General features: G+C 37.7%; 1 protein-coding gene across 11 annotated transcripts in view; it reads left to right on the forward strand.

Annotated features, from left to right (window-relative positions):
* UTRN (utrophin) overlaps positions 1-26,192 on the forward strand; it is a 557,788-nt gene that overhangs the window by 426,482 nt on the left and 105,114 nt on the right. For all 11 annotated transcript variants that reach the window (XM_070795583.1, XM_070795587.1, XM_070795585.1 and 8 more), the window contains 3 exons: positions 14,437-14,705; positions 23,163-23,309; positions 26,035-26,113. In XM_070795583.1, the coding sequence (XP_070651684.1) occupies positions 14,437-14,705; positions 23,163-23,309; positions 26,035-26,113 (495 nt within the window). The remainder of the gene's footprint in view (positions 1-14,436; positions 14,706-23,162; positions 23,310-26,034; positions 26,114-26,192) is intronic.

The raw sequence follows: 26,192 nt of genomic DNA on the forward strand, positions 1-26,192 counted from the left end.
ATTCCTTACAGAATATCAGGGCCTAGTATTAAATTTTTTCTTCTATTACTTTAGTCAAATTTGTCATTAATAAATATCTAGATTCTTAAATTAAAAAATGAAATGACTGTATATTCAGTATCATTATTTTAAAAGGGAATTAACTGTAGACAAATTAATTTATTAAAATTGTCTGTAACTACAAATAATTTCTTTAAGAAATAAATAGTTACATTTCTTACATTTAAACTATATGATAAATAATTATATATAGAAGAATGATATTTAGGATATGAGTAAACATATAAATTATTTAAATATCTATAAAGTAATGTTTTTTAACTTCTCTTTTTCAAGATTACAAATTTAAATAAGACACTAAAATGTCTTTCTTTTATAAGCAGACCACAGAATTTATTTAATTTAGATGCTAACAACTTATATTGTTTATGTACTTTGGCTTAAAACTGAAATGGTATCTACCTTACTAGCAACTAGTAATAAATTACATAGTAGATTTAAGAGATGAACTTGGGGGCCAACATATATCTTCATTTTGATTTTTCACTTTTGGCATAAAAGCATTCTGATGCATTTTAAAAAATAAACATGCCATTCAGAATATTTTCTCATCATTCATTTTCCATAGTAAAAGCAGACCTGAACGATTTCTCATGCTGTGTCTAGATGTGTAATTCATGAGCATTTGTTACTTGTAAGGGATGTAGTGTTGGAAAATGCTTTGACTGTAGTTGGAACCGGATCAGACATTTGGAAAGTAGCCATTTTCCTTCTCAGCCTTTGTCAGGGAAGCTCTACTTCAATGGGAATAAATTTCCCATCAGGATCATACCACTTTTCTTGACCCTTTGGGGGAATGTGTGTGTGTGTGTGTGTGTATACATACAGAGACACACACAGCACGCTTATCATCTCTTGCAGCTTTGCTTTACTACTTTCTCCTGGCAGGATCACTGTTTTTCCAGTCAGCCTACCCGGGGACCTAAATCATTGTTGAGTCTCCACCTCTCATAGTCTGCAAATCGTTCATGATGGTTATTTCTATCTTTGGAGGACTATGCCTTCTGGGTACTCTGTTATAGATGAAATTATATGCGTATCATATACACACACAGACATAATGTATGCACACACCTACATAGTAGGTGGTTGAATGACTTGGATGCTGAGCACGCTTGGGTGTGGATTGGATACTGAGCACGCTTGGGTGTGGATTAAAGTAATTAATTAGGATAAAACTATTGGAAGCAGCAGCCCAGCGTGAGGAGCAGAGCAGCTGTGTGTCAGGGCAAGTCAGCAGAGCTCAGGAAGAGGGGCAGGGGGTGATGGGGGGGTGGTCAGGGACTGTGCCTGCACGGGAGGAACGAGCGAGGAGTTTGTGCGTGCTGGCTGGAGCAGATTACAGAGGCCCTGGACGGTTGGACAGCACATTTCAACTTAAATACAGCAAGAAGAAGGCGCTAGTTCACTTGTTTTTTTAAGCTTGGAAGAAAAATAAGTTCACTTGTCTTACTTTATCCAATTTAAACTCTACCTTAAATCTGCCTGCCTCATCTCCTTGTTTCCCCAATACTTTTCAGAGAATAGAGGAAAAATTTTTATAATCAGTTACTTCATAGCAGTAGAAAAGTGTTACATCACTTGAGTTTCACTTTGCTATCAATTTTCTTCCTCAGTGATTAGTCAATTCAAAGGGTAAAAACATACTGCTTTTTGAGCCCTTATATTGGGAATTTTTAAGGTCCATTTTCATATACTATATTGGGAGGCAAGAAAAAAAAGTCATGTCAGTGTAACTTTATGATATATTTTTTTTTTTACAATTAGTCATTCCCATGCTTTCTCCTTTCCTGATATTATTTTGTATAATGTTGGCTGATTTTACCTGTTGTTAAAAGTAAATGAAAGAAAATTACCCATAATAGCTTTTATACTTTGTTGTTTACTGTGACTTATGAACCTCTGCTGCCAGAAACAGAGAGTGTTTGAACATTAGTTATCTTTTTTGATGCTACTCAAAGTACTCAGTGTTAAAGGAAATAGAGCAGAGAGAACCTATGTATGATTTTGGGGGGGTTCTATTTAATAAGCATTTATTGAGTATGCTATGTGTAATGTACCAAAGGACACACCAAGGTGAATCCGTTTCTTTACTTTTGAACAACTATTTCAGAAAATACTTCTCCCCATGATTTTTCTCTCCTGAAACCTTTTCTCCTAGCTTCTTTTTTTCTATTATCAATTACTGTCTCATAGTGGCATATGTGTATATGTGCATTTTATGATAGTTTATTGAGTTTCATTTTCTTACTGAGTAACACTGGATGAGTTGCTCTCAGGCAGCATTTAATAAATGCTGTTAAAAAAACAAGCAAGCTAATTATTTCAACCAAATAATCAGTTGTTGACCAAGAATCTTATCAGGTACGCTCTGCTAAAAATTTTCTTTTTTCCCCCCAGTTTTATTGACATATAATTTACATAACATTGTACAAGTTTAAGATGTACAACATAATAAGTTAATATTTGTATATATTGTTAAATGATCACCACATAAGACTAGGAACATCTAACATCTCACATAGTTCCAACTTCTTCCCTTGTGATGAGAACTTTCAAGATCTAGTCTCCTAACACCTTTCAAGTATGTATATTTTAAACACTAAAAATCACTACTAACATTAATTGCCCTATTTCAGGTCCTTACCATCTTTTCCTAGGACTGTTGCAATACTTTCTTAATTGGTATCCCTGCATCAAGGTAGATGCTACCATGATGTATTTAAAACACAGAGCTAGCATTTGCTACCCTGATTTAAAACCTCTAGTAGCCTCTGCAATAGGATCTGAACTCCTTTACCTGTCATGCAAAGCTGCACAGTGATTTGGCCTCAGTTTCCCTGGTGGCTCAGACAGTAAAGAATCTGCCTGCAATGAAGGGGAACCAGGTTTAATTCCTGGATTGGGAAGATCCCCTAGAGAAGGAAATGGCAACCCACTCCAGTATTCTTGCCTGAAGAATTCCATGAACAGAAGACCCTGGCAGACTACAGTCCTTGGGGTTGCAAAGAATCAGACTCAACTGAGCAACTAACACTTTCACTTCATTTTTCTATTTAGTAGCATCTCATTCCTCTCTCTGCTCCAAACTAATGTCATTTAACACCAACTTCTCATGATGGTCTGCAGGTAATTATTTCGTTGCCCATTCTGTTTTTTTTTCTGCCTATTGGTCTCTTCTGCCTGATCTCCAACTCCTTCTTCCTTTGCCTACCCAGCCCTTGCTCATTCTGTCCCACTCACTGAGGCTGTGTGTCACCCTGAACCCATTCCTCTCCAGCTCTTCTCCTTGCTCCCTGGTACCTAGTCGCCTCTCTGACTGTATACTAATATCTGTGTCTGAAGCTCAGCCCTGTCCTTGCTTAGTGACCTCTCCTATTTGTTGAGAATCTGAAAAAGTGTGAGAAATGATCTGAGCAGCCAAGACAGTATTATGTCGAAAATATAGTGAAGATTGTAGAAAAGCCACTCTCACAGAGGTATTAACTCTTCCTTTAGCCACTGTTGTAACTAGTTTCCCTTGTTTTCCAGTGAATTATGGGTATGTAGCAAGATGGAAATGATACGGCAGGGGGAAGGGTGGCAGTGAGAAATTATGTCTGGCAGTCTGACAGCAATGAGGAGAAAGAAAATTATAAAAAGGATACATGAGAATTCTAAAATAAAACAAACTAGAGTAGTCTTTGGGGATTTTTACAATAAAAGAAAAGCTGAAGCAATGAGCTGTGGTTTGTTTATTTTTGAAGATAGAATATAAATCAGTTAAGAGAAGGCATAGGAGTTTATACTATATTTTAGTGAATTTCCTTCCAAAATGGCAACCATACAAAAATAGGGCTAAATGAATGAAATATAGCCATCTGGACCACTCAGCTTCCCAGAATTACTCATTCTGCCTGTGTAAGGTTATTCAGTCAATATAATTTTTACTTGAACTTAAAATTATCTGAATAATTATAGAAATTTAACAAAGTTCACAACTTTGTCAATAGTTTCCTTCCCTTGAGTGATAGGGAACTACTTAATTTAACTTGAATTGTATCATGTCAATGTATAATATTTCCTTTTAGTGAGGTTGAACTGAAAAGACCCTGATTCTGGGAAAGATTGAGGGCAGGAGGAGAAGGGGACGACAGAGGATGAGATAGTTGGATGGCATCACTGACTCAATGGACATGAGTTTGGGTAAACTCCCTCCTGAGGGAGGCCTGGCATGCTGCAGTCCATGGGGTCGCAAAGAGTCAGACATGACTGAGCAACTGAACTGAATTGTTTTTTATTTGATTTTAACCACCTGGTTTATATCTGTTAAAAAGTAGAACAATGAAACAGCAAACATTTCATCATCATTCATACTGGTCTTACTATGTGTACTCTTCAAACCACTTTTGTATTTGGCCTAATGAATTGAGCAGATTGTATATAGCATGCATTTTTAAAAAAAAATTAAGTTAAAACACAAAGCCAAGAAAATACTGTGGCGCTGACCAAGGTCATCAGCTAATATGGAGTAGATCAAAGAACAGAACCAACCTTGTGTGTTGGTAACCTTCCTTAACCTTGGGTTTGGGGGCTTGTTTTCAACTCATCCCTTCATTCTCCTCTCCTTTCTCTTTCCCTCTGCTCACTGGCCACTGACCTCCTAGCTCTTTCCTGACTCTCACTGTCTAGAGCCTCTTGCTGCTGCTAAGTTGCTGCTGCTAAGTCGCTTCAGTCGTGTCCAACTCTGTGTGACCCCATGGATGGAAGCCCACCAGGCTCCCCCGTCCCTGGGATTCTCCAGGCAAGAACACTGGAGTGGGTGGCCATTTCCTTCCCCAATGCAGGAAAGTGAAAAGTGAAAGTGAAGTCAAAATTGCACATGGAATTAGAGTCATGTCTGCATCCCCCTCTCTACCCCACACACAGATGCAGGCAGGTGCACACACACGCCCACACACACATACATATTTTATGAATTGAAGCTATGGTAACAATTATTAAACAAAACAGTTAACACTTTAACAGTATAGTTCACCTCTAAAAGTGTTCAGAAAAGTATACAAATGATTGTCAATGTGGGTGTGGAAAAGCTGTTTTCCTCTACTCAGGTTCTGATTTTAAGACAAAAAAAAGATTGCATTATTTTGCTCATAAATTTCCCTTTGAGTCTTCTTTAAAATTTATTCCCATCAAGACATTACTATTACTACAACTGTTATTTTACTGAAGGCTGTTTGAACATTGTTTCTTTTTCAGTCTGGTGTTTCATTTAAATGATAGAAGAAAAAATAAAACATTATATAGTATATAGTATATATAGTGCAGTCCATGGGATCGCTAAGAATCGGACACAACTGAGCGACTTCACTTTCACTTTTCACTTTCATGCATTGGAGAAGGAAATGGCAACCCACTCCAGTGTTCTTGCCTGGAGAATCCCAGGGACGGGGTTGCCTGGTGGGCTGCCATCTATGGGGTCGCGCAGAGTCGGACACGACTGAAGTGACTTAGCAGTAGCAGTATACAGTCCATGGAATTCTCCAGGCCAGAATACTGGAGTGGGAAGCCGTTCCCTTCTCCAGGGTATCTTCCCAATGCAGGGATCGAACCCAGGTCTCCCACATTGCAGGTGGACTCTTTACTGTCTGAGCCACCAGGAATTCATGGCTAATAAAAAACTTTTCAGATGAAAAGTATGTATGGATTAGTGTTTTTCCTCTTTGACCTTTAATAACTGTGTGTATATTTAGTAATGTTTAATATTTTAACTCAGAATATGCTATTTTCTTTTAATTATTAAATGCTTCATATTATTTTAGAAAGCCAATTAGTATTTTTCACCTCTGTGAAATCTCATATATTTTGTGATATAACAAAGAGATAATAAATGACATTTTTCAGTCCACTATGTCAGTCCATTTTGTGCCAGTATTAGCAAACTTGTACACATAAAATTTCATGACCGTTAAATGAGTGAAAAGGTGAAATTATCATAGAGTTTAGAAGTAACTCTTATATTGATTCTCAGTATAACATAAGATCACATAAAAATGGTGGCAGTAATTATTTCCTTGCGTCTCATAAAATGAGACCAAATTATATATAACCTAAGTAATGAGGCAGTAAAACTCATGGGTGTTTTCCCCCAGGGAATTTTTTGTTTTCCTAATAACCAGTTTATTAGTTAGAACCTCACTCATTGTAAGTGACAGACACCCAGCTTCCATAAGCATAGACACAGGGGGTGATTCATCAATATTAAACCCCATAACAAAATTACGTTGAACACAAGGACACAGCTAATCACAGGAACCAAGCACACAGCTGGCCCTTTCTACCTCTCTCCACAAGTTTTCATTTTCTTTGCTTTCCTATGACCTTGTACCTCACAATCACATATCAGGGAGGGAAAGCCCTTCTTTAGATCTAGCACGTTTCAAGAAAGAGCAGCAACTGACTTAGCTTGAGTAACATGGAGCTTGGGTCTTGTGGGATGGGCAGACCCCGCCCCCCACCCTCCGCTTTATAAGCATCATGTCAGATGGAAGAGGAATCAATGCCCAGAAGGAAGAAAGAAGAGAAAAATGTTAGTCCACATGAGTGTTCACCACAAACCAACATTTATCCTTGAATAAATTATAAACGTGCCAGGGACTGTTTCCTGAAATTCTCATCACAGCTCTTTGAGGTATGAGTACTTTACTACCCATTTGACAGATGAGGAAACTGAGACTTTGTGATATTTGGATGCATACTGTCACATCCGAAATGCCAACTCAGGCTTGTCACATCCCTTGTTGGCTTTAACCATCATAGCAAACTATCTTAGCTATATTTGTCTACTTATAAAAAATGAGTACAACAGTTAATATGCTTTTACCTTCATTCTTACTTTTCCTTTACTGAACTATTAGGTTGCTTATTAAAATGATGTACCAGTTCGCTGATTTCCTAGCACCAAGGGAGAAGGTGTTTAGGCAATATTAGACTTTGTCTTTTTAATTTTCATATAAAAACTGGAAGGATAAATAATTGCTTTCAGGTCTATAGACCAAGGGAATAATTTAATTAGCTTCTTAAGTCCAAATTAGATTATTAAAGTTGTCATGCATGAAAAAGCACAGAAACATATAATGTTACTTCCATTTTCAGTGTTAACTACAGAGCAGCAACGTGATCCTCCCCATTTTAAGGTTCCATAATGTATGGATGGTTGTACTGAATCCACTCTTCAACTTTCCTAAAATATAACAAACTAGTTGAGTAGCCCTATTAATTGGATAAAAATTTCAAAACCTTTTTTGCATGCTAATGAATACCATCATAGTGAAATTCAATTTAAATCTATCAAATTCTTGATGAAGATTTATATGAGAACAAAGGTTAATTTGATGGACATAGCATTTTAAATTAATTGTTTACCATCTGTTATGGTCTTTCATCACCATTATGGCTATACATAAATCACATGTGCCTCATAAAAAAAGATGGCAATAATTTACATGTATGTATTTTATTGAAATTAACATCTGGGGTGTCACTCTCTGATTTAAACATAAAGACTAGGAGGAGACAACGCTTTCAGTGTGGTGTGTTTTTTTCTTCCTGTTGTTATTGCTGCTCATCTTGAAAGCTGGTGTCCTCAAGAGTGATTTGGAGGCTTTACTATCTTTTAAAAAATGTAATCCTAGCCAAGGAGTAAATTCTCCACTTTAAACTTCTCATTTTGAAAGTACGTAAACTTAGGACGTGCTTAACTTCTTTAGTGAGAAGCGCTAAGCTTGAATAGAAAGCCTGGGACTTCTTTGTATGTTGATGGGTCATTAGCTGCTATGTTCCTCAGGGAAGCAGCCTGGGGAGAGATGGGCAGCAATGTGGCAACAAATGCAAGACTGCTAATGGAAGATTCCTGTCCTCTAATCTTTAAAGTGGATTTTTTCCAAAACAAAGAAATATCGTACATACATCTTTTTATTTCCTTGACCAGTACTTATTGAAAGCCCACCTTGTACCAGGTCGTGTTCTAGATGCTGGGGAGACAGCAGTGAACAAAACACATCTTTGCCTTCCTGGAACTTACAGTCCCAGCTTCTCTTCTCCACCTCTCAGGACCACTCCCCTGTTTCCAGTGACCTGTTTATAGCTGTCTAGCACTCAAAACTGACTTGAATAAGTTATAAAATTACCATTGGTATTAGGAAATTCAGGGAATATTCCATTACAGAACATTGAAAGCTGGGTCTCAAGTGTCTTAGCTAGATCTGTCCCAGGGCCATTCTGCTATTTCTACCTTTTTCCTTGGCGGTTAACCTTCTTAATGGTCTCTTCATTTTTTATCCATAGCCCTATGCTAGGTTTATTTGCTTTGGCCCACTTTGAGAGAAGGGTAGCACATTAAAGTATTCAGACTCTAGCTCTGCCTTCATTGATTTCTGCTCTGAAGTGCTGTTCATCCCTCTCCACCCTGTGGTCTCTGTTCCTATTCTCTCCATCCACCCCACCTCCACCCCTGACTCTCATTCATAGCTTGTATTTTGGTATTTGTGAAAGATTTTCCCTAAATCTCTTTACTGTAGAGTTCTTGACCTAAATGTTTCTGTTCACTGTCTTCTTTCTCTTAAGGATTTGGCAAATTCCTTGGCAGCAGGATGGATCCTTATCATGTTTATCATATACCTACTGAAAGACTTAGGCTTATACATTATCAGGTTAATCTGCTCTGGGTATCGTCTTACTATTGTCATCCTTATAATGTATTAGATGAATATGATGAGGAATATTACAGTAATCAGATGCTGGCACTTGATGGTGCACTTGTAATCTGGTTCCTAATGAACTGTTGTCACCAGTCATCATGCAGAAAAGGAAATGGGCAGGGTCCTCTTCAACACTGATCATTTCAGAGAGATTAAATTCATCTTAATCATGTAATCAGAAACTTTGAGAAGAACGTATTTTCCATTATCTTAATCAGAAACATCTTCTGGTTATGAAGGAGACAGAAAAACAGAATGGGGCTAAAGAGGGAGACAGAGTGAAGTCTAGTCTCTAGATATATGAGGAAGCTTTGTTTTTTTTTTTCCTGTGAATTCTTGTTGGCTAATCAGCTTAGTTTGCTTATGTGAAAAATCTCTAGAGATAGCTAAACCTCCCAGACGTAGCTAAATCATTTTAAAAAAGAAAGAAATTAACCTTTCCTGAAGCTTTTCTGTCAGGCATGTGTCAATAGCCTTATAGATATTAACTCAAGTTCAAAGAGGTAAGGAATATATCTATGCTATGAACATATAACTAGTTAGCATTGGATTGGCATACAAACTAATCCTTCCTTGCACCAAATTGTCCACGGGATGAAAAGGCTACTCTGGAGAATTTTTGTCCTCTACTTGTTTGTCTTAACATGTCCTCTTTATCTCTTGATGAAGTATAAGAAGATTATAGATACATGCAAAAAATAAGCAAACAGTACAAATGAGATGAAATTACCATACTTTAAATGACTGCATAAGCTTTATCCTTCTCTTTCACAGTAAAAAAATGATGACAATTAATGGAAATGCTTTAATGGGTTTAGGGTGAAGGAAGAAAAAAATAAGTGGAAAGATTTCCATTTAAAATTATGAAGTTGAATATTCTCAATAAAGAGTAAACTTGAAACTTCCATTCAGAAAATTGAAAATTTCAATTCAGTAAATATATATATATTGAAGACATACTAGTCTCTAGACCGAATGCTGTAAAACCAAGATGAGCAGAAACAAACATGCATGACATAAAGCTTTAGAATCTAAGAATAAAAAGTCACTATGGAGATTATGTGTTAATTCCAAAATTGAGAAAGAAAATATGACAAATGTGGGAAATCTTTATTTAAAATAACTGAACTGATTCTAATTTCTACAGGTTTATATGGTATCTCATAGGGGCAACATATATTTCAATGTTTTTAAATGTAAAAAAAATTTGTAAGTACACAAAAGAGGGAAAAAAAATATTTTTCCCTCTAATGTGAGACTTCTTTGAGACACACAGTGGCTTTGTTTTTCTTCTGTAATTGAATTTTAGAGGTAAAAGGGGCCCTGTGTAAAATCTTTTCCCAGCATGAGAACATAGAGTTCCCACTGATAAAGCAGGTCACCTAGCTCACCTGGGAGCCAAGGGCAGGGTGGGAGCAGTGCTGATTGCAAGTCTTAGTCCCTGCTTCCGGTCCAGGTTTGTTTCCCATCTGTATTCCAGTGAAGCGTAGAATACAGGGTAGAAAGAGCGCGGTGTAAGTGCCATCCAATTAATTTGCATATTTGAAGAATAAAGGTCACTGGACCTGACAGAAAGCTTCAGGGTTGGTCATTCCTTTCTCTGCTCTTTCTCTTGTTTCTCCTTCCTAAAAGATAGTTATCTACTCTTTATTAACTGTTTTGTAACACAATAAATTAATTTCTATTTTAATTATATAAATATAAAGTAAATATGTTAATATTTATAATACTTTATAACACATTATACTATATATAATGATAAAGTAAAAGTGTTAGTTGCTCAATTGAGTCTGACTCTTTGGACTGTAGCCCGCCAGGCTCCCCTGTCCATGGAATTCTCCAGGCAAGAACGTTGGAGTGGGTTGCCATTCCCTTCTTCAGGGAATCTTCCCAACCCAGGGATGAAACGCGGGTCTCCTGCATTGTAGGCAGTTTCTTTCCTTTTGAGCCTATAATACAATTATAAATATAAAATTAAATACAGTCCCATCCTCAGAGATAAATAGGATGGCTTAAAGGGAGAAGAATGGGAGAATGGAGAGTGAAGCAAAGTATTCCCTCTCAAAAACATACACACACACACACCAGGGAGTAGGAAAGTGACCTAGGAAAAGTGCTTCTGGTCTGTGAATTGTCACTAAATTTACTTGGTTTTATCCTACTGTTTTCTCTGTCTATTAGCCTCTATTACTGCCTTTTCAAATGCAAATTAGATTCCCCTCTTATCACCAACCTTCATTTGCTTTCCCACCTTCAATAGTTAGCGCCCTGCTCTGCATGGGAATGACACAACAGCTCAATGGGGTGGAAACACTCTGTCCAGCAGCAGTGACCAGAGAAATCAATTTATAATCCAATGCACTGACACTGCTCCATCCTAGCAACAATTACTGTTACTTGGGGAGCTTTTTAAAATATATCCATGCGTCCCTTCACCCTTGACCAACTAAGCCAGAATCTTTTAATACTTGGTCCTTGGGGATCAGCATTTAAAAACAAACAAGTAAACAGACAGACTCTCTGCTGGACGTTTCTAGTATGTTACCAGAATTCCACACCACTGGTCGAAGAGATTCTCCGCTCTTGCATGAGGGTCTTGAAATTTACTGCAAAATATCTGGTTGGAAAATTTGAAGCGAACTTCGTCCTTTGATTTTCAAGTAACAGAAGGTGTGTTTTTTTTTTTTTTTTTTTTAAAGTCTGGATATCCCTTTATTATTTTCATCTTTTATGCTTTCTTTCTGTTTTGATTTGATTTATTCTATTTTCTTAGCCCAAATTGTCATAAATTGGGATTTCACATGTTGCTTCTTATTACCTATTTTACAAAAGTTCTGGAAGGTTTTTGTTTGGCTTTGTACTTTGCTCTGTTCTTGGTTTAAAGTATATATTAAACTGAGATTGTTGCTGCAACAGGAGGCACTTTTATTCTGATTCTGTGATTAGTTAATATGCTTTCTTTCTGGCAAACAGATGGTGAATTGAATGTAGAACTTTTCCTTTGAGTAGCTGCTTGAGTGGGGATTTTATTATAAATACCACAGAAGGACTGCTCAATAAAAAGACTTTACGTTAAATGAAGACAAAAAGTCACAGCCAGAGTTGGCTATTTTGTCACAGGACGAAGAAGCTGTGTGCCTCCCTACCAGGTTATTCAGTGACTGACTTAGAAACAGTTTTTACTTTATCTAGAGAAAATAATCATAATTAAGTTGTCTCTTCTGAAATTGGCACTGTATTATGTTTTTTACAAAAGTCAATAAAGCAAGAGTGTTTAAAATATATCTTTCAAAAAATTCAAGTGATTTATTAACAAGTACAGCTGTTGCCATCATAAAAATTATTGACTCCCTTTCTTATCAGGCTAAGAATGATTTTTTCTCTTACACATAGCATGTTATATTTATATAAAATATGAATAGTATTTATTAATATAACATATTTTTTGATTTATAAAAAATCTTGAAGCATTAAGGATTTAAATAAAGTTGCCTTTTTAATGATGTACCCATCCTCACAAAGTCTTTTTTTTTAATCAAGAACCTTGAAACCCTGACCTGTAACAAGTTTGAAAAATTTTTTCTCCAGGATTCTTAACTCCCTTCCCTCACCATTGTACTGGATTGTGTATCTAATTCTAAGCAGTCCTGAAAGCTGGGCTCGAATTCACTTATTTTCCTTATTCATCTTTTACTAGTATACTCAATCTGTCTATCATAACATTGTCTCTTCTTATAATCAATTCATCTGCTAAGGGATTGGTCATGTTTCTGTGTAGCCTCATATCCTTCAGCAGCACACTCGAAGTTCTTGGGTTTCTAAACTCTTCATCATCCATGTCATTCCTGGAGATTTATTATAGCTGTTTACATTTAAACACTGAGGTCTAGAAATTTCTGGAAGCTGGTTGTGGTGGTTGTTCACTACACAAGTTGTGTCCGACTCTCTGTGACCCCATGATCTGCAGCACACCAGGCTTCCCTCTCTTTCACGATCTCCCTGAGTTTGCTCAAACTCATGTCCATTGAGTCAGTGATGCCATCCAACCATCTTATCCTCTGTCACTGCCTTCTCCTCTTGCCCTCAGTCTTTCCCAGCATCAGGGTCTTTCCCAGTGAACTGGCTCTTCTGGAAACTTAGATAAAATTAAATGTTCTGTCCATCTTGTCTCGACTTTTAAATAATATTTAAATAAAGACAGGCAGACAGATGTGTGTTGCATAGAAAAGTTACAGTTTAGAAGGGCTTGCTTCCGTGCATCTTATCAGAAGTTTTGATGAACTTCAGTGCATTTTATGAGTGGTGTGAGTGTTTTGAGGTGAAGTGGATGTCGCTAATGTGATTGATACTAAAAGATGGGATGTTATTACAGAGAAGAATATGCACTTCTATCCTAAAGTAATATACAGTTTGTTTACCTTGTTCTGACTTGCCTCTCTGTTTCCACGGGACAAGCATGAGAACCATCAAACCAGCTGCTAGAAAGGAAAGGAGGCATCCTAGGGTGTTAAGGGTAGTGAGGCTCAGGAGTGTTTAGATGGAGATCTCTACCTGCTTCAGGAGTGTCTCTTCTACGACCATCCAGTTCCCCTGTCCTTGTCTTGCCAGCTTCTCATCGCTGTTTCTAACTCTTGGCTTTCAACCTGACTTTGATTTCTATTTGCTTGTCTTCTGGATTCTTACCCTCTCTTACCGCCCCTGTCCTGTGGCAGCATCTTGCATTATGCTTGCCCTTTCCTGTCTGAAAAGTCTACTTTATTTCAGAAATTCTTCAACTCCCATTGATGATAATGCTAAATCACTTTAGTCTGACTCTTTGCAACTCCAGGGACTGTAGCCCACCAGGCTCCTCTGTCCGAGGGATTCTCCAGGCAAGAATACTGGAGTGGGTTGATGTGTCCACCTCTAGGGGATCGTCCCAACCCAGGGATTGAATCTGCTTCTCTTTTGTCTCCTGCATTGGCAGGCGGGTTCTTTACCACTTGAGGAAGCCCAAGTTCTGTTGGTCTATTAAATATTTAGGGTGGTCCTTGAAGTCTTGCTGTCTTTTTGTTGAAGTATGTGTGGTTGTGTTATACTTCTAGGCTACAGAGAATGACTTGTATTAAAGATGAACTAACTGCCAGATTCAGCCATGATGAAGAATCTATGATATGTTATTTATATTTGTTATGTTATTTGGTATGTCAGTAGTATTTTTTTTTTGTAACATGATAAATTAATCTTATTTTCTCAAAGTTTCCCTCATGACTTAAAGCTGTTTCTCTCCCGATTATCTTTCCCATTTCTCTAGAGAACAATAAAAAACTAACAAAAAGCTGTCTTTGGATTTTACTTCACCAAATTTGTGTTAAAGAAAAATTGCTTTATTTCTTGAGTTGCTACATTTCAAGGTTTGCAAATATATTAAAATTCAAAAGTCACCAAAACCACAGGGCTGCTTATTACCCTGAGTGGCTCTTGTCTATTTTGAAGAAGAGCAGGGATAAGTAGAAGCAGTATGGAGACAGTTTTTCTTACTCTGGTTAATGTAGCTTAGGTGCTATCCTTTGAAAGGTGGTATTTACACTTGACTATAAGAAAGTAGAGTTGACCAGTCATCCAAATATTCTTTTTTTTTATTTTTTCTAAATTACAGAATTGACTCCTGAGGAGAAAGCCCAAAAGATTGCCAAAGCCATGCGCAAGCAGTCTTCTGAAGTCAAAGAGAAGTGGGAAACTCTAAATGCTGTTACTAGCAGTTGGCAAAAGCAAGTGGACAAGGCGTTGGAAAAGCTCAGAGACCTACAGGGAGCAATGGATGACTTGGATGCTGACCTGAAGGAGGCAGAGGCTGTGCGGAATGGCTGGAAGCCCGTGGGAGACTTGCTCATTGACTCACTTCAGGACCACATTGAGAAAACCATGGTCAGCATCCCTGCCTCAGATAAAGGGTTTTAAGAAATCCTTTCCCCGGGGGCTCAGAGGGTAAAGAGTCTGCAATACAGGAGACTCAGGTTTGATCTCTGGGTCAGGAAGATCCCCTGGAGAAGGAAATGGCAACCCACTCCAGTATTCTTGCTTGGAGAATCCCTGTGGACAGAGGAGCCTGGCAGGCTACAGTCCATGAGGTCAGGAAGAGTCAGACAGGACTGAGCGACTTCACTTTGTTGTTAAATATAACACAAATAAGGAGAGCCACATACATTATATAAATTGTTACAAAGGATTGTTATAAGGCCGACACTGTGACAACATCCACCAAAATCAGGATATAGAACTTTTCTAGACACAACAGATGTTTTCCATATGCCCTTCACCATCAGAACTCCCCTCCCCACCAAAACAGCAACAAAGGTGACTTTTACAATACTTTACTTTCATTTCGTGATATACATTTTCACCCAGCTGTGAATTCCTAATCAGTATAGATTTAGTTTTATCTGTTTTTGTAAGAATACTTTAAAGTCCCTTTTAATCTCCAGATTTCCCCTCTATCTTTTATTTTCTCTGCAAGGTATTTGTTGAAGAAACTGAATTGTTTCCTTTATAGTGTTTTTCACAATGTGGCTCTTACAGAATGGCATCCACATGAGGTAGTCTGGCAGGTTGCTTTTTAAATGGGTGGTTGGATTTAGAGCTTTAATCAAAAGTGTACTGTTCTACTGGGCATTCTTTACTAATTATCTTATTGTCTCAGTATATAATGAAGAATTATTTTAGCTATAAATTCTGTTTGTAATATTGCCCAGAGTTAAGGATGTTAGACTTCTGGTCTAGATTCTCTTTGGCTCTTGTATTCTAGGACATATCCAGAAAAGAGATTAGTGGAATTTAGGCAGTAAAAGACACAAATAAACAGATTTAGAATGTATTGGGATTTGTGAAAAAGTAAAAGTCTTCATCTCTCAGTCGTGTCTGACTCTTTGTGATCGCATGGACTGTAGCCTACCAGGCTCTTCTGTCCATGAAATTCTCCAGGAAAGAATGCTGGAGTGAGTTGCCATTCTCTTATTCAGGGGATCTTCCCAACCCAGGGATTGAACCCAGGTCTACCTGCATTGCAGGTAGGTTCTTTAACATCTGAGCCACCAGGGAAGCCATTGAGGTTCATACTAGCACAGTAAACTATATGGGTTTCCCAGGTGAAGCTAGTGGTAAAGAATCTGCCTGTCAATGTAGGAGGCTCAGGGGTTCGATCCCTGGGTCAGGAAGATCTCCTGGAGGAGGAAATGGCAACCCACTCCAGTATTATTGCCTAGAAAATCCAATGGACAGAGGAGCCTGAAGGGCTACAGTCCATAGGGTCCCAAAGAGTCAGGCATGACAAAAGCAGCTTAGCATGCAGTGAACTATATAGTAGGTAGTCATGAAACAAAGAATAAATGATTGACAAATCAGACTGAAAATATCAATATTGTGAATGGGATTTTTATTGCAAAAGATATGCATCTTTTGTGCACAGACATTGGATAATAGTTTCCTTTTTGTTTTGCATGTGGCTGAATAGGAAATAGAAGAAAGGTCTAGGAAATTAACTGAATCCTACTCAGGCAAATTGCATAAGTATATATATATTTGTGTATAGACATAGGAATAATAATAGCATTTATTGATGCTTAGTACATGCCAAGAACTGTTCTTTAGCCAGTTTGCGTTGGTATCCTTTTTAACTCCCATACCAACCCAGCAAGCTAAGTGTTATTATTTTATAAATGATAAAACTATAGATATTGCTTCATGCCCACACAGCTAGAAAATGGTGGGGTTTCAGGATTACTTTCTTGCTCTTCTCTTTCATTGTAGAGACCTCATTGATAATATTGTCTTTAAGCTCAATTTTGATCGACTATTTGAATTTGAATCTTTAAAGGTTACATATTATATTTTAAACAAAATATTTATTATTAAAAAGTATTGGGGTCTGCCATCTTGCCATCTTTCATGGTAAATATACATGTTTCCAGGGACCATGAATTAAGTAGGCTTCTTCATGTAACTGTTCAGTCGCTCAGTTGTGGCCGACTCTTTGTGACCCCATGAACCGCAGCACGCCAGGCCTCCCTGTCCATCACCAGCTCCCGGAGTCCACCCAAACCCATGTCCATTGTGTCGGTGATACCATCCAACCATCTCATCCTCTCCACCTGCCCTCAATCTTTCCCAGCATCAGGGTCTTTTCCAATGAGTCAGCTCTTCACATCAGGTGGCCAAAGTATTGGAGTTTCAGCTTCAACATTAGCCCCTCCAATGAACACCCAGGACTGATCTCCTTTAGGATGGACTGGTTGGATCTCCTTGTAGTCCAAGGGACTCTCAAGAATCTTCTCCAACACCACAGTTCAAAAGCATCAATTCTTCGGTGCTTAGCTTTCTTCACAGTCCAACTCTCACATCCATACATGACCAATGGAAAAACCATAGCCTTGACTAGATGGACCTTTGTTGGCAAAGTAATGTCTCTGCTTTTGAATATGCTATCTAGGTTGGTCATAACTTTCCTCCCAAGGAGTAAGCGTCTTTTAATTTCATGGCTGCAGTCACCATCTGCAGTGATTTTGGAGCTCAGAAAAATAAAGTCAGCCGTAGTATCCACAAATCTGAGTTAAGATAGCAAACTGAAAATACAACTTTTTAAGATAGGATAAGTTCTTTGGAAGTTGCACACTTCTTGTGTTTTAAAAGATGATATTCAAACACTGAAAAATCGTTAAGCCAACAGATTACAGAAACTATGTTCTGTTGGTTTGCAAAACTGACTCTTGAGTAAGAATTTACCTTTTTGAATTTGAAAGCATCAGTTTTTAATATGGGATGATTAGTGTTGAGGGAAAAATGAAGTTATATCTGGCCTAAAATTTTGGGACTTGTTAATGCCATTTGACTGAAGAAATTACCCACCTCTGCATCCAAATCCTTCTGTTTACATTTCTGCTTATGTGGGAAAGTTAGGAAAAATACAGTTAATATTTAAGACCAAGGATTAAAATATTTTAACATCTTATTAGGAAAAAAAGAAAATAAAACCTAGGTCTCTTTAAGCCAAATAAATATATTCAAACTTCAGCAGGTTTCATATGTGCTTAAAGAATACTCCTGAAGTTATAGGCAGGTGAAAATAAGTTCTGATTATTGTTAAATATTATTAAATATACCAAAGCAACTGGAAAACAAAATATTTTAGGGTGATTGAATAATTTCAAGTTCCTGAATTATACTTAATCGCTCTTATCTGTGGAGTACACAACTCTGACAGGAGAAGAGCTGAGATTCCCATCTGCCAACAGGCTGCTGGTCAGCACCTTAACACATGCAGATGTTTCTGTTTTTATAGCAAAGAAAACCTCATAGATTTTATTCTCGCATGGGAAAATGCAGCCAAATCATGATAAATTTGTTCTTTACATCAGAAAACATAGCAGATCTGAAACCATTTTACAATTTGCTTTATTTCAGAAAGTGCCTTAGTTTGGAGCTCTTAAAGCCCAAAAGATAAACTTTCTTAATGGAAAGATTCCTTATTACCATAAAACACTGGACCACAAAAACAAAATTAAGCCTAAAATGCATTATTTGTCTGAGGGCTTTTAATGTTTTTACTTGTGGCTTGTAAGAAAAAAGCATAATTTTTATGTTCAGTTCAGTTGCTCAGTTGTGTCCAACTCTTGGCGACCCCATGAACTGCAGCACACCAGGCCTCCCTGTCCATCACCAACTCCCAGAGTCCACCCAAACCCATGTCCAATGTGTTGGTGATGCCATCCAACCACCTCATCCTCTGTCGTCCCCTTCTCCTCCTGCCCTCAATCTTTCCCAGCATCAGGGTCTTTTCCAATGAGTCAGCTCTTCACATCAGGTGGCCAAAGTATTGGAGTTTCAGCTTCAACATCAGTCCTTCCGATGAACACCCAGGACTGATCTCCTTTAGGATGGACTGGTTGGATCTCCTTGCAGTCCAAGGGACGCGCAAGAGTCTTTTCCAACACCACAGTTCAAAAGCATCAATTCTTCGGTGCTCAGCTTTCTTTATAGTCCAACTCACATCCATACACGACCACTGGAAAAACCATAGCCTTGGCTAGACGGACCTTTGTTGGCAAAGTAATGTCTCTGCTTTTTAATATGTTGTCTGGGTTGGTCATAACTTTCCTTCCAAGGAGTAAGCGTCCTTTAGTTTCATGGCTGCATTCACCATCTACAGTGATTTTGGAGCCCAGAAAAATAAAGTCAGCCACTGTTTCCACTGTTTCCCCATCTATTTGCCATGCAGTGATGGGACTGGATGCTATCATCTTAGTTTTCTGAATGTTGAGTTTTAAGCCAGGTTTTTCACTCTTCTCTTTCACTTTCATCAAGAGGCTCTTTAGTTCTTCTGCACTTTCTGCCATAAGGGTGGTGTCATCTGCATATCTGAGGTTATTGATATTTCTCCTGGCAATCATGATTCCAGCCTGTGCTTCCTCCAGCCCAGCGTTTCTCATGATGTACTCTGCATAGAAGTTAAATAAGCAGGGTGACAATATACAGCCTTGACGTACTCCTTTTCCTATTTGGAACCAGTCTGTTGTTCCATGTCCAGTTCTAACTGTTGCTTCCTGACCTGCATACAGGTTTCTCAAGAGGCAGGTCAGGTGATCTGGTATGCCCATCTCTTTCAGAATTTTCCACAGTTTATTGTGATCCACACAGTCAAAGGCTTTGGCATAGTCAATAAAGCAGAAATAGATGTTTTTCTGGAATTCTCTTACTTTTTCCATGATCCAGCATATGTTGGCAATTTGATCTCTGGTTCCTCTGCCTTTTCTAAAACCAGCTGGAACATTGGGAAGTTCATGGTTTACATACTGCTGAAGCCTGGCTTGCAGAATGTTAAGCATCACTTTACTAGCATGTGAGATGAGTGCAATTGTGTGGTAGTTTGAGCACTCTTTGGCATTGCCTTTCTTTGGGATTGAAATGAAAACTGACCGTTTCCAGTCCTGTGGCCACTGCTGAGTTTTCCAAATTTGGTATATAGAGTGCAGCACTTTCACAGCATCATCTTTCAGGATTTGAAATAGCTCAACTGGAATTCCATCACCTCCACTAGCTTTGTTCATAGTGATGCTTTCTAAGGCCCACTTGACTTCACATTCCAGGATGTCTGGCCCTAGGTGGATGATCACACCATTGTGATTATCTGGGTCATGAAGATCTTTTTTGTACAGTTCTTCTGTGTATTCTTGCCACCTCTTCTTAATATCTTCTGCTTCTGTTAGGTCCCTACCATTTCTGTCCTTTATTGAGCCCATCTTTGCATGAAATGTTCCCTTGGTATCTCTAATTTTCTTGAAGAGTTCTCTAGTCTTCCCCATTCTATTGTTTTCCTCTATTTCTTTGCATTGATCACTGAGGGAGGCTTTCTTATCTTTGCTTGCTGTTCTTTGGAACTCTGCATTCAAATGGGTATATCTTTCCTTTTCTCCTTTGCTTTTCACTTCCCTTCTTTTCACAGCTATATGTAAGGCCTCCTCAGACAGCCATTATGCTTTTTTGCATTTCTTTTTCTTGGGGATGGTCTTGATTCCAAGGAAAAAGCTCTTGTCATCTCTAAAATCTGTCTTGAAGTTATAATTTTTAAAGAACTTTCACCATCGTTAGAAATAAAACTGGTTTTTATTTAAAATTATATAAACCTGAGAATATTTTCTAGCATTTTATTTTTCATCTTTAAGGCCTTTAAAATACAAAGATACTGATTTTAAAAGCCGAATCTTATAGTATAAGATCGCCACTGAAGAAAGCTTGAAAGATATGAGTTCTGTAATTATTCTCAAACTGAATCTGAGGAAACTCAGGCCTTTTCAAAGTCCAGACTGAAAAATTCTCTTTTCCCACCCCTCTCTATGTCCCATGCTTTTTTTATTAAATACGAATTCTTTAAACCTCTAATGTCTCTGTTATCTTACATCCTTTGTCATTGACCTGTATTTGTGAATTTAGTTGTATACATTCTGTCACCCGTGAATGATCAACATCTGCAATCATGGAGAAAAACTATCACAAAGTGAATTCCTTCCACCTAGCAGCAATTGTCACATCTTCACGGGCTTCCATTCTTCTTTCTGATTTTGATTTTTTTTTTTTTTTACTTTATGCTTGATTACAGAGTAATTTATTTAACCCCACCACTTCAGTCATTTATTTACAGCTGAAATGAAATGTCCGTCCAAGGCCTACATTTGAAATGCTAGTGTCTTCAAGGTTCTGGTGACATTTCCTTCTATGTTGACTTCCATGCGCACTGGTTCAGGTGTCACTTACACAGTTACCTCCGTGGTCTATAGCTTTCATTTTGTCTATGGGCTCCAGATCTGTTCTTCTGACTCTCCAACTTGAGCATCTTCATGTGGTTTTTGGACATGTTCGAGAATTTTGAAATAAACGTATTATCTTTTTTGTTCAAAATTAATTTTGTTTTTAAAAACAAAATTATGTTAGTAATGTTATTTTGATGTTTACCAACCATAATTATTATTTTTAGCCTTTTCATGTTATAAAAAGAGGATTTGGGAAGCGGCTAAAGGTTTCCTTTTTATAAGTACGAGGAGGAAGTAAAATTAATATTGTAGTGTTTTAATAAAACTTTATAGTGTTCAAAAGCACTTTGATATCTATTATGCTTTAGCTAAACTTAGAGTGATGAAAGAGAAGAAGAAATGGGACTGAGACGCATATGCCTGCTCTCTTAAGGGGTGAAAACTGCAGAAACGATGACACTTGAGAGCTTAGTCTAATAGTATGTTCACAACACTTAACGCCTGTATGTTTGGTACACAGTTAATATTTAGCATAACAAAGAATTTAAAATATTCAAGTGTCTTTTAATATCCCACTTCCGTTCCTGGTGCTATATTGGCTCGTGTATTAGTGTTAGTTGCTCAGTTGTGTCTGACTCTTTGTGACCCCATGGAGTGTAACCCACTAGACTCCTCTGTCCATGGGATTCTCCAGGCAAGAATACTGGAGTGGGTAGCCGTTCCTTTCTCCAGGGGATCTTCCTAATGCAGGGATCGTAACCCAGTCTTCAGCATTTCAGGCAGATTCTCTACTGACTTAATCTTGCCTCAAATACCATTTTTGAACCTTCATCATTAGAAATGAACTCTGTCCCTCTTTTATTACTAACTTCGTACTGAGTACTGGAGAGTGTCTATTCTCAGGAAGCTTCCATTATATGGAGGGAGATATTAAAATATGAATGTTTACATTACCAGGAACTAAGAGCTCTAATAAGAAGTAGTATATAAAATCTATAATAAGTGGTTCATATGGCACAATATAATAAAAAATGCCCCCACTGTAAAAGCTGATTTGTGTGTCCAGAGATGTGCAGCTTGGAAATCCTGCCTGGCTTGGAGATGAGGGATAGAAAGCTGGTGAACACGTGGGCAGGGCCTTCAACCAGGACTGGAATAGGAAAGGCCTCTAGGAAATCTTTCCAATAGGTGGGGCATGCCAGTGAGTCTTTCAAGGGATGGATGGAATCTAAGCAAAACTTTATGGGAAAAAAGATACATGAATATAGAGGGGGTTGAAATTATGTGGAGAAAGGAGAAAAACTTGGTGTTTTCATTATTGTTCGTTCTCACAGGACGTATCACTGTCACATACCCAAATTTTTTTTGTTTGTTTTATTTCTCCCTCTTGACATGCATCCCATCAACCCCCACCTGTTCCAGGTCTCTTACTCTGCCCAAAACTGTCATTCCTCAGTTCTAAGCTTCGTTTACTTCTTTTCTGATAGACCCTGCTCTTCCTTCCCTACCTCTAACCACAAAGAAAGGTCTAAAATGACTTTGAAAGAGAGGAAACTTACATCTTAAGTATATAATAGGCATGGATTTTATGGTTAGGAAAGCTTTTTGTACCCACTTTCTAACTTAATTTTAAATAGAGACATTTCAAATTGAGTTTTTGCATCAAGTGAAAAAATATTAAAGTATCCATATGAAAAACTTGGAAAATATGAAAGAAAATTAAAGATAAAATCCAGTCTGAAAATTAGTAAAAGGGATAATAATTTTTTCCAGAATAAACAGTATAAATGGAAAATTTGAAGGAAAAACATAATCATTAAATACATAAATCATTTAAATGTGTTTGTGCTATAATTTTTCTCTTCACGCATCTATTTAGATTCTCTGGTTTATAAAGGGGAACTCTGGCTGGAGGTCCTGGTTCTTCAAGACCTCAGTCAAGTCAGTTGTTGAGTGAGCAGGTATCATAGATGACTTTTCAGCTGATCTTGGTGTTTTGTTTTTTATTTATTTATTTTAGGAAATACGGAATACTAGCTTTTGTTTTATTCTTTTCTGATGACATTATTCTTATGTTTTCTCCTAGGCATTTAGAGAAGAAATTGCACCAATCAACTTAAAAGTTAAAACAATGAATGATTTATCCAGTCAATTGTCTCCTCTTGACTTGCACCCGTCTCTAAAGATGTCTCGCCAGCTCGATGACCTTAATATGCGATGGAAACTTTTGCAGGTGTCAGCTGATTCCTCTTCATAATGCAGGCTCACACTTCGGTCTTTAAGCCCTACCCCACTGTCCTACCACTTGCATCCTTTCCTCGGTCTTTATGAGTTGTATTTAATAATGGATTTCTAGCATATGATGACATTAGATATTTGTCTTTCTGTATCTTGAACCCAAAGGCCTCATTTACTTTTGAATATAGATTTTAATGTAATTTTATAGCATTCTCTTCATAGGATTTTCGTAGAAAATTGCAAAAGGTCAAATAAATCACAGTAATTGAAACCTATGGTAGGTCACAGAAACATTCTTTCCATAATGGCTCATAAAGGAGTCGTTTTTCTTACTTGAATTGTGTTTTTTTTTTTTTTTTTTTTTCTTTTGAAAAGTTAAGAAAGTCTCCATCCTTCTTCCATTGCTTGCTTTTTATGTATCTTGCTCATTTTTTTCCAGCTAGCACACTTTAGTATATTGGTATTTTACCTTTAGCTCTTAGATCTTAGTTGCTCTAATGTAGTTGTTTTAATATAGCTGAGCATTTCAGTTTTAAAAGAGTCAAACCAGGAAGAATCTTGTTGAGTGCTACTAATTATCTGCAAGTTACCACATGTTCCAGTCAGTAATTTTTGGCTCAGTCTTTGTAGAGCTTTGTCACAGTGAGTGTCCAGTTTCTAGGAGTCAAAATAATAATTTTTTCCCCTGAAGAGTAGTGGGATAGTTTAAGTGAAAAGTGAAAGTGAAGTCACTCAGTCATGTCCAACTCTTTGCAACCTCATGGACTATAGCCTACCAGGCTTCTCTGTCCATTGGATTTTCCAGGCAAGAGTACTGGAGTGGGTAGCCATTCCCTTCTCCAGGGAATCTTCCCGACCCAGGGATTGAACTCAGGTCCTCTGCATTCTAGGCAGATTCTTTATCATCTGAGCCACCAGGAAAGCCCCATGATAGGTCCTGAATTAATTTAACTGTTGAAACACCTAGTGGGTTATATTTTCTTCATGAAATTGAAGAGGTTGTAAATGAGTAAAAAGTATTAAACAGTCTTCTCTGTCTTTGAAAGAATATTCTTTTATTTGAAGACTATTTGAATATTTGAATATTAATCTGGGATTAGTAAAGCAGAATCTGTTAAACTCATACATGCTTTTCTACTGAGTAGAACAGAGAAGCATTTGACTGTTATTCTATTTCAGTTGACTCTCCTCCATTTCTCTAATTCATTATCTTCATACTGGTATTGCTGTGGTCCATCTTGATTCCCTTGCCACTCTGCTTCTATTGTTACCATCTGCAAAGATTAGAAGTCAAGGAATACATTATGCATGAAAAAGTTATTCTTTCATCCTGATCTCTGAGCTTGGTAACCACTAGAGCTCAGATGTTGCTGCTGCTGCTTCTGCTAAGTCACTTCAGTCATGTCCGACTCTGTGCGACCCCATAGACAGCAGCCCACCAGGCTCCTCCATCCCTGGGATTCTCCAGGCAAGAATACTGGAGTGGGTTGCCATTTCCTTCTCCAATGCATGCATGCACGCTAAGTTGCTTCAGTTGTGTCCAACTCTGTGTGACCCCATGGACAGCAGCCCACCAGGCTTCTCTGTCCACAGGATTCTCTAGGCAAGAATACTGGAGTGGGTTGCTCAGATGGTAGTTGCTGATTAAATATGAGGAGCTCAATTTATGCTGGCTGACAGTGGTGTTAAATTTCAAGAGTAGCATCTTGTGTTCTCTGGAATGTAAAAGTGTGGCATTTGAATGCTTTTGGTCACAACAAACCAAGTACCTGCTAATGTAATTTTGATAGCTAACCAGGAAGAAAAGGAGGTACCCAGTGAGCCAGAGACACGCGTTCCATTTAAAGGCAGCTGAAAATAAGATTGGCAATCTAAGTGGAACACCTCACTAGCACTGCTAGATGAAGACCAGGAAGAGGAAATGGAAATTCAGTAGGCTGTGTGCAATTGTTATTGATTTGCAGTTAATTTCTCAGGGTACCAAATCTGCATTTTCAAAATGTAGACAGCTAAGACTGTGTGTAAACAGATAGATAGAGTGTAGTATTCACCTGGTATCTACTTGAATACTCCCAAGTCAAGATGATAGACATGAACTTGGAGGAATATAAGTCATCCATATTTATATGTCCTTCCACTCTCCATCTATATCTGTCATCTGTCTCATCATCATTATCATCTATTTTTTCCCCTTGGAAAATTTTAGACTTCTTTTTACAGCCCTTTGTGCCACCTTCCTTACAAAAGAAAGATGAGTAGCCACTGACCCCATGGCCACATCTTTACTTTAGATGCTTTAGAGTGTTACTGCTTTTGACTAAAGTGTTGAATAATGTCAAGACATAGCTTCTGACATCAGATGGATTGGGTGTGAATACTAACATTGCCACATAATAATAACTTTATATCCTTGAACACCTCTTTAGGTCTCCACATCTTTATCTGTAAAACAATGATTATAATGAGTAATACTTATTCAATGTGAGTTTTGTGAGAGTTAAAAGAATTCACATAAAATACTTAGAAGAGTACCTGGCACTATTTACTGTTACTTGATGTCGAGTCTATTTTCATACCCATACTTTGATTCCAAATTTAGAAGAGTCTGTACCAGCAATCATATCTTGGGCTATAGTACCATTTATTATAGTACTTAAATCAAGCTTATTATTAAGGTCATTGTTTTGAAATCAAATTATTTCTTGTATGTATATGTGCAGGTGTCCGTTGATGATCGCCTTAAACAGCTTCAGGAAGCCCATAGGGATTTTGGACCATCCTCTCAGCATTTTCTCTCTAGTAAGTACCAATAAGCTGACTTCAATTAATGACTTCAATTCATTAATTGAATGAATCAGCATATTATTTCACTTTAACT

This window comes from Bos indicus, chromosome 9, assembly GCF_029378745.1.
Source record: "Bos indicus isolate NIAB-ARS_2022 breed Sahiwal x Tharparkar chromosome 9, NIAB-ARS_B.indTharparkar_mat_pri_1.0, whole genome shotgun sequence".
Taxonomy (NCBI): Eukaryota; Metazoa; Chordata; class Mammalia; order Artiodactyla; family Bovidae; genus Bos; species Bos indicus.